The sequence below is a fragment of the Portunus trituberculatus genome, chromosome 17, assembly GCF_017591435.1.
Source record: "Portunus trituberculatus isolate SZX2019 chromosome 17, ASM1759143v1, whole genome shotgun sequence".
Classification (NCBI taxonomy): Eukaryota; Metazoa; Arthropoda; class Malacostraca; order Decapoda; family Portunidae; genus Portunus; species Portunus trituberculatus.
In genome coordinates this window covers 32776705-32785024 of record NC_059271.1, presented here as the reverse complement: position 1 = coordinate 32785024, position 8320 = coordinate 32776705, and the positions used below count along the sequence as shown (strand labels likewise).

Below are 8320 nucleotides of genomic sequence, written 5' to 3'. Positions count from 1 at the left end.
TGCTCTTCATCAGTAAACACACCTGCTCAGTACACATATGTTCTTCCTTAATTGTATCTTTAGCTTTGTCTGGGAGACTTTTTTAGCACGTGAAAGTAGTAGTAGTAGTAGTAGTAGTAGTAGTAGTACTAGTAGTAGTAGTAGTAGTAGTAACACCAGTAACAAGAGCAACAGTAACAACAGCAGCAACACACATACATAGCGGAGCAGTGGAATCAGCGATGTCTCCTTGTTATGATGCATCTGTCTCTTAACATGTGTGAGGGAAAGCGAGTGTGTGGTGTGTCTCATGCTGGATTTAGGCTTCTGGAGTCTAAGGTCTGGCTTATCTTGTATTGATCGTATTCTAGTGCCACGCGGTCTCCTGAGCGTGGTCCTGCATGTGTGACTCGCAACTACCTTGGCGATATTGCCTCTCGAGCTGCAAGTAAGGAGGATGGTTGTCGAAAATAGAATAGCTACGTTTTCATAAGATCCGTTTGATGAATGTGTGCGTGTGTGTGTGTGTGTGTGTGTGTGTGTGTGTGTGTGTGTGTGTGTGTGTGTGTGTGTGTGTGTGTGTGTGTGTGTGTGTGTGTGCGTGTGTGTTTGTGCTGTTGTATTTTCAGGAGTTAGTGAGAATGAGGGAATAAATGTGTACTAAGTTGCTATTCCGATGCGACGTGTTGGCTTGTTGTTGTTTCATGAGACGTGTTGTGCTGAAAGGTGTCGCGTTCGTAGGTATTCAGTGGGCAGCAATTCATCGTGTGTGTGTGTGTGTGTGTGTGTGTGTGTGTGTGTGTGTGTGTGTGTGTGTGTGTGTGTGTGTGTGTGTGTGTGTGTACAGTACACAAGTTGTAATGGGTTTCTACGTAACATGATTATTCTCAGCTATATTTTAAACTGCATTTTATTTTTTTTTTTTTCGCTTAAAGTGTTGTTAATGAGTGAGTGAGCGCCGTGCTGCGAATGCCTAATTAAGTGCAGTGTACGTCAACTTTGTGAAGTACGTGGGTTTATTGTTGTTTCTTTTGCCCGAAGCTATTCTCGGTCAGTGCTCTCAGCGCAGTCAATTTTCTGCTTACTTTTATTGTTATGTTTTTCCATGTTTTCCGTGTGAAGTGAAAGGTCATGTGAAGGTTGCGTGTTATCCAATATACGTATTGCTGGCGACCACAGCTGAGGGATGAGCGGTGACCTATCACAGGAACGGCTGAGTGTCTTGTGGTTTTATGTCTGTCTGAGGTGAGATGATTAGATATAAGCTGTGTCAGAGAGGCAGAGAGGTATTGTAACCTGCTCCGTAATAACAAGCTTAGTTATTTACAAGGTGGCTTAATTGAAGTCTAGCTAGTGGCGTGGATTAGTCGTGTTGTTGTCCTGGTAATGGCAGATAATTTTACGAGAAATGTTGTGAGGTAAGGTTCGTGGAATGTGTTTTAAGTTTATGATTAACATTGGGCAAGTCATGCGTGAAAAAAAAGTTTAACAAAGCTGTGAGCAATACTGCATCATGTGGGACATTACACAAGTTCGTGGTATTGGAGGCCTTGTTGTTGTTCTTACTGTTGTTGTTCTTGTTTTTTTGTTGTTGTTGGTGGTGGTGGTAGTGGTGGTCGTGAATTAGTCGATCTCTCATGTCTGATGTCTCCCACCAAGCTCTTTACTATTACTGTGTCTATTTAAATGTCTCCGTGATTCTCAGGTAGTAATTTGTTTGATTCCCTTTCCTTCTTATGTAATTGCGTTTTTTTATTTTGTATCTATGTTATATGAATTTATTTTTATTTTTTATATTCTTTTTAACAACTAATGGTGAGTGAGTGGTGCCAAAATAGTAAATGTTCAATTCAATCAGTCATTCAGTCAATTGCTTGTAGCCAATCGTGGTTTATTTATTTGTTCGACCACAAATTGAGTACTTTTATGTGACGGAAAGGAGTTTTTCCAAGAAGGCAGCAAGTTGTTCGTGAATAGTTTGTTGAAGGAGAGCTTTTGTCTCAACACTGACCAGGTAGTTAAGGTTGGTCAGATAAGAGATATACTAGGGTTGTTTCAATGAAAGTTAAGTTCTTCCATCAAGTTTGAGGAGATCAGGAGGAATTATGTGTTTATGATGCAGGGAAGTTTGATAGTTAGTTCGTGCTTAGCAGTGTATGATGCGCTTCTGTCTTCAGATTACAGGTGTTTTGCGTGCGTTTATAAAAATTTAAAGCCAATCCCAATTCTGACAACTAAATATTTCATCTGGCTCTTGTGTATTGGGTTTTCTTTAGCTTGATGTGTGTGTGTGTGTGTGTGTGTGTGTGTGTGTGTGTGTGTGTGTGTGTGTGTGTGTGTGTGTGTGTGTGTGTGTGTGTGTGTGTGTGTGTGTGTGTGTGTGTGTGTGTGTGTGTGTGTGTGTGTGTGTGTGTGTGTGTGTGTGTGTGTGTGTGTGTGTGTGTGTGTGTGTGTGTGTGTGTGTGTGTGAGTGTGTGTGTGTGTAATTCACCTCGGTCGCCTGCTGGTCACCCAGCCAGTCTTCCCCATTCCGGAGCGAGCTCAGAGCTCATAGACCGATGTGTATGTGTGTGTGTGTGTGTGTGTGTGTGTGTGTGTGTGTGTGTGATAGAGGGAAAAATATAACGAATTTCTATTTGTGTAAGAGGTTTGCCTATAGACAGCAATAATTACTCTGCTGTTTCCAAGGTTGTGACACTGGAAATACAACGTATTGAAAAGTTGCAGTTCAGTGGCAGAGTGGCAACATTTCGTCCCTGCTGTGAACCATACGAATGGATTATTTTTTTACGACGAAGATTAGCCAAATTCTTCGATACTTCAGCTCCTATTCTGACAGAAGATTGGCTGAATATACGCAAACTATAATGTATGGTATTGAGTTGACAGACACTTACTGTCAGGCTTTATGTAGACCTGAGTTTTTTTTTTTTCCGTCCTAACTTCAGCTGACGGACGGTCTGGTTACGTGGGCGTCCGTGCTGGAGGTCACAAAGATCCGCCACCAAGACTACACCAGCTATCGTTGTACGGCACATAACGCGCTGGGGTCAGATTCCGTCTTGGTGCACCTCAGACCGCCCAGCCGGCCGCTGCCACCCCTTCATCTCATTGTAAGTAAACTACACGCTCTCTCTATAGATGCAACATTGAAAACAGTTCGGCATCCGTCATCTACCAACTCTCTCTCTCTCTCTCTCTCTCTCTCTCTCTCTCTCAGGTGGCTAATGTGACGGGAGATGAGGTATGGCTCACCTGGACCCCTAACCTAGGGGGCGGCTCTCCGCGGGGCTACACCGTCAGGTACAGACCTGTGAACGGATCAGAATACGAGGTGAGGCATCAACAAGAGTGTACAGGTCCACTGGACGCTGGTGTCTGTTTTTTGGGCTGTAGTGTTGTTGCTGAGGTTTATTCTCGTTTTTATTACTTACGTCTAGAAGATAAGTTTGAGAGAAAAAATTCGTTTGATCTTTTGATGGAGACTAATTTTAATGTTTTCCAACATAACCAAATACGAAGTAATCTTGCTTGGTGTGGTTCTTGGGACGCTGATGAGACAATTAATACCACACATCCCGTAAAGGCGGCAGCATAGAAAATGGGCATGGAGAATTACCGCAAACTTAGGAAAATAAAAGCTGAAAAATAACATACAAACACGGAGTGACAAACACTGGATTATGTGGATCATGCACATGACTGGCTGACACATGGCTGAGATTTATGCTGCTGTGCTGAGGCAGAATGTGTTGTATTATGCTAAGGAAAGGGGTGTGTGTTGTTAGATGCTGTTATGCTGGTGAGGTGAATGAGCTGTCCTGTGCTTGTCTCGTAGGTTTGAGGGGCTGCTGGGGAGACGTGCAGCCATTAACGGAGTTTCTCCCACAGCACGTGGAGGTGGCGGGGGGCATGACCTCCGTGGTGCGTATTGTAGGGCTGGATCCCGGGCGCCAGTACACGGTGGGCGTGCAGGCCGTCAGCCCGCACGGCCGCTCCCACTTTGTAAGCCGCGCCGTTCTCACCTGGCCAGGTGAGTCTCGTGCCATATTGTGAGTGTCTGTGTGAGCCTTGTGCTGTGTTGTGAGCTTTATGCTGTCCTGTGTGAGTCTCGTACTGCGTTGAGTGAGTTTCGTGTTGTGCTGTGAGTGTCTCGTGCTGTGCTGTGTGAGCCTTGTGCTGCTACTTTGTTCTCTGTTTTCTGCCGTGCTGACCCGCCGACCTTTTCGCCGCTGCAGGTCGAGACACGGAGCCGCCCACCAGCTTCCAGGGACTTGCGGGCGGCAGTGCGGTGGTGGCGGGAGGCAGGGGCGGTGGAGGCGGCGTGGACGGAGGAAGGCAGGGAGGCTCCACTCCTTCCAGGCTGCCACGTTTCATGCTCCTGCTCCTCACACTGACGGGCGCCGCACTCCTGCTCCTTAACATATCCATCATCACCTGCTTCGTTAGGAGACGAGCTGCAGCTGCTGCCGCTGCGGCTGCTGATGCTGCTGCTGCAGCTTCAGGTAAGTGAAAATTATTTAGACGTTATTTTTTTTTTTTTGTTATATGACAATGAGTCAAGTATCTTATCTGAGCAAACTTTGCGGCTTTCCTTTCAGCGTCCACCAAGAGTTCTCCCACACCAGGAATTAAGGATGGTGGATCTCCCTCTGCGGTGCCGGGAACTCTCCCTTACCTGCCTCTGCTGCCGCTCACCGCCCTCTCCCCCGGTGGACAGTTACAGTCTCCGACTCTCGACCAGGTTTGTTTAGTGCACTGTTAACAGTACTTACAATGTACATTTGTCTAACTTCTAGTATAATTTTCACATCAATTTCATTTTTATGTAATTTTCAGTTTATTATTATTTCTCCAACAGGTGGACAAGCTTGTCTTCTGCGGTAATGGAGGATTAGTGCCTCCTCCTGCCGCTGCTGCTGCAGCTGTCCCTACTACCACTACAATTACCACCACACAGCTTTCACCACGTAATGGCGGAGTCATCACAACCAGTAGCACGTTCATCGCCCTTCGTACAACTCCCCCCCGAACGAGCTCATGGGGAGGCGGCTCTGACGGTTCCCCACATCAACTTTCTGCTGTTTCTAACACTTCTGCAGAAACTAATTTCGGAGTTCCAACTTCCATTACTAGCGCTTTCTCCGCAGGAAGCCCAAAGATTTCTCGAAGTCCACATCGTACCGTAAGCTTGCCACAAGGACCTGACGTCTGCCTAGTAACGCCAAGTACTTACGAGGACATATCTGGCCGGCTAAGCAGTCTCCATCCACCATCAGAAGACCAAGTATCTATCAGCTCCTGTAGAAGCAGTACTATTGAAAATTCAAGTGTTTGCTCCTCTCAAGGGCTTTTCCGTCCACTGTCGTCGCTCAGAAATCTTGAATACCTGCAGGAGGCACCGGAAATAGTTCAGGATGCGGTTAGGTCTCTTCCACGACCACAGCATGCGACGTCCCGGTCCTCCTCCCCAGGCAAAGACCACTGTGGCCTTGAGGACTCCCAGTCCACGGAATACTCTAGCTTGAGCCCCTCCGGCCTTCTCCTGTCGGGATCTCACTTGCCTAGGTCACCCTGTAGCCTTGTCTCCTTTACAGGTGAATGAACTGAAGCTGGTGGTGCCGTGAACTTATAAAGCTCCACCCTGACTTGCCGAACTGGTCTTTGTATTTTTCTTGGAATACAATAAATCACATTTTGATTGTGTGTGTGTGTGTGTGTGTGTGTGTGTGTGTGTGTGTGTGTGTGTGTGTGTGTGTGTATGTGTGTGTGTGTGTGTGTGTGTGTGTGTGTGTGTGTGTGTGTGTGTGTGTGTGTGTGTGTGTGTGTGTGTGTGTGTGTGTGTGTGTGTGTGTGTGTGTGTGTGTGTGTGTGTGTGAGAGAGAGAGAGAGAGAGAGAGAGAGAGAGAGAGAGAGAGAGAGGGGACGTGCGTGAGTGCGTTCAACAAGTCTGTTTGGGGCAAAAGTGTGACGCATGTACGTGTCTGCGTGTTACTTCACGTCCACTGCTGAGAATGAGTCTATCAGAGATGCTTTTCTTCCTGCAGGTGGAGCGGGTCGCCAGCATACATACACCCCCCTCGCACCCCGACGCCTTACGCCTATCAAAATTCCTTGTCCCCGTCCACCCTCCCGCTCCCCTGATGCAGCAGCAGCTCAGCAAGACCACTTTGAATCCCCCACCGCATCTACAACATCGAGTCTTTGTGACCAAGACAGAAGAAGTCATAACCTCATGACAACAACGAAAAATAAACACGTATCAGAAGCAAGCACGTCGTCAGATTTGTCTAATACCGCCACCTGTGGCGCAAGTGCTAAGCTCAAGATTAACTGCTCCAGTAACACCGTCAGGAGTCCCGTCTCTGAGCAATCATTTCAGTTACCCATTACCAGCCCATGCGACTCACCTGGTTTGTTGCAGCCGCTCCCTTCGTCCTCCCTCACCCTTAGCCAGCAGCAGGAGGCACAGCACGACCAAGCAAGAGCAGACGATCCCCTGCAGGAATTCAGTGGTTCCTCTGGGTACAATAGCAGCAGTCCAGATCAGGATATGACCAGAGACCCGAGGAATGATGTCCTTTGGTCTGAAAAGACAGCAGAGGGGGAAGACGATCCTAGTAAGAGGGAACCCGAAACTGGAGAACAGTGAGGTGTCAGATCCTCTTCGCATAGAAGTAACATCATCCACCTGTCATCGGGATCCAATCAAAGAATCCGAGGCGAGGCTGGAATCCTGTAGATGGACGGAAGCGTCAAAAGCAAGAAAGGTTTGTATTTAGTGCGGAGATAAATTAGGAAATATATTTTACACGAATTCGTATTTGTAAATGCCAATAATGTATAACTTGCATATATGATGTATAAATGTTATTTCTATATTAATATACGCATCTTTGAAATATTATGGTGGTTAGCGCTGCCCCGTTAATTAAGTGTGTGTGTGTGTGTGTGTGTGTGTGTGTGTGTGTGTGTGTGTGTGTGTGTGTGTGTGTGTGTGTTATGACAGCAAGAACCAGGATGTGGTGATGGTAATAAAAAATGTTCATATTTTTATACAGTAATCCGTGTTTTTCTGTCAACAGCATTATTATGTTATTTTTTCTTGTGTATACTAATGTGTTGAGGTTATAAAACACGCGCGCGCGCCCGTGTGTGTGTGTGTGTGTGTGTGTGTGTGTGTTTCCGTGGGGTGTGGGTGGCGCACGTGCGCACGCACACATGCGAAAGCACACACACACACACACACACACACACACACACACACACACACACACACACACACACACACACACACACACACACACACACACACACACACACACACACACACACACACACACACACACACACACACACACACACACAAAACCTATCTTTATGGAAATGAGATCAACGCCTGAAAATGGGCTGTCTCACCTCGGGCGTCTTCAAGTCTTCATTTCCATGCTGGCCTGCAGGACGGGATAGAGGACAGGAAAGGGGTGAGAGAGAGAGAGAGAGAGAGAGAGAGAGAGAGAGAGAGAGAGAGAGAGAGAGAGAGACGTACGTATAATAACCAGGACACGTGTGATGGTAGATTTATATAGAAGAGAGACAAAAGAAGAACTGTTTAAGCAGGCTGGCAATCACAGTGGTTTCGTATCACTACTAAAACGGTGAGTCACAAATTTGAGGCAGTACTACTGAGAACACCACTCTGTCGTTCGCAACATCAACCAATAGCTAATTAAGCGAAAAGAAAACATCTATCGGGAAAGTTGAGGTAAAGCCGAAGTAATCTGCAATATGGAACATGACGTGAGTGCAAAATCGAGGCGGTGTCCGAATCGACGCCCGCTGCCGAGTGTGTTGTGGCCTCGCCTGTGTTCGAACACCACTAACTTCTTTAAGTGAGTTGGTAACAATTCGTAAACTTATATTAACGAGGATCATTAAGGGAACTACTTTTCAGTCGATTTTTACAAGCTTCATTATTGATGGTCTTGCAGCATTGTTAAGCGTTTTTGGTTGTATGAAGCTTAACTTTGTTTGATTAGCAGGCCAACTGTAGATTCTGTAGGCCCACATAAAGTTTTAAGTTTATTGTTTTTATTTATTGTCCAGCCGAGCTGTTTCACTGGTAGTTTTAGTGTTTCTTAACAACCCAGGTGTACAAGGAAAACTCAGTATATAAAAGTTAGTATATTATGTACAAATTTACAAGTGCTGTCCACACGCCACGTACAAGTACATACGGAAACGTGTTTTAAACTCGGGAAAATGTTTGTAATGTCACTGAGTTCACAGAGTCACTAAGTTCCCGCAGCACACAGGTTAGACGCACACACATTTGACGCAC

At 46.1% G+C, this 8320-nt stretch overlaps 1 protein-coding gene across 1 annotated transcript in view; it reads left to right on the top strand.

Moving 5' to 3' along the window:
• Positions 1–7043, top strand: part of LOC123505024 (nephrin-like) — a 109138-nt gene extending 102095 nt beyond the window's left edge. Inside the window, exons 19-25 of the mRNA XM_045256036.1 lie at positions 2928–3092; positions 3200–3313; positions 3871–4012; positions 4218–4484; positions 4581–4723; positions 4841–5576; positions 6027–7043. Of these exons, the coding sequence (XP_045111971.1) occupies positions 2928–3092; positions 3200–3313; positions 3871–4012; positions 4218–4484; positions 4581–4723; positions 4841–5576; positions 6027–6631 (2172 nt within the window). The 3' untranslated portion in view covers positions 6632–7043. The remainder of the gene's footprint in view (positions 1–2927; positions 3093–3199; positions 3314–3870; positions 4013–4217; positions 4485–4580; positions 4724–4840; positions 5577–6026) is intronic.
• The last annotated feature ends 1277 nt before the right edge of the window (positions 7044–8320 follow it).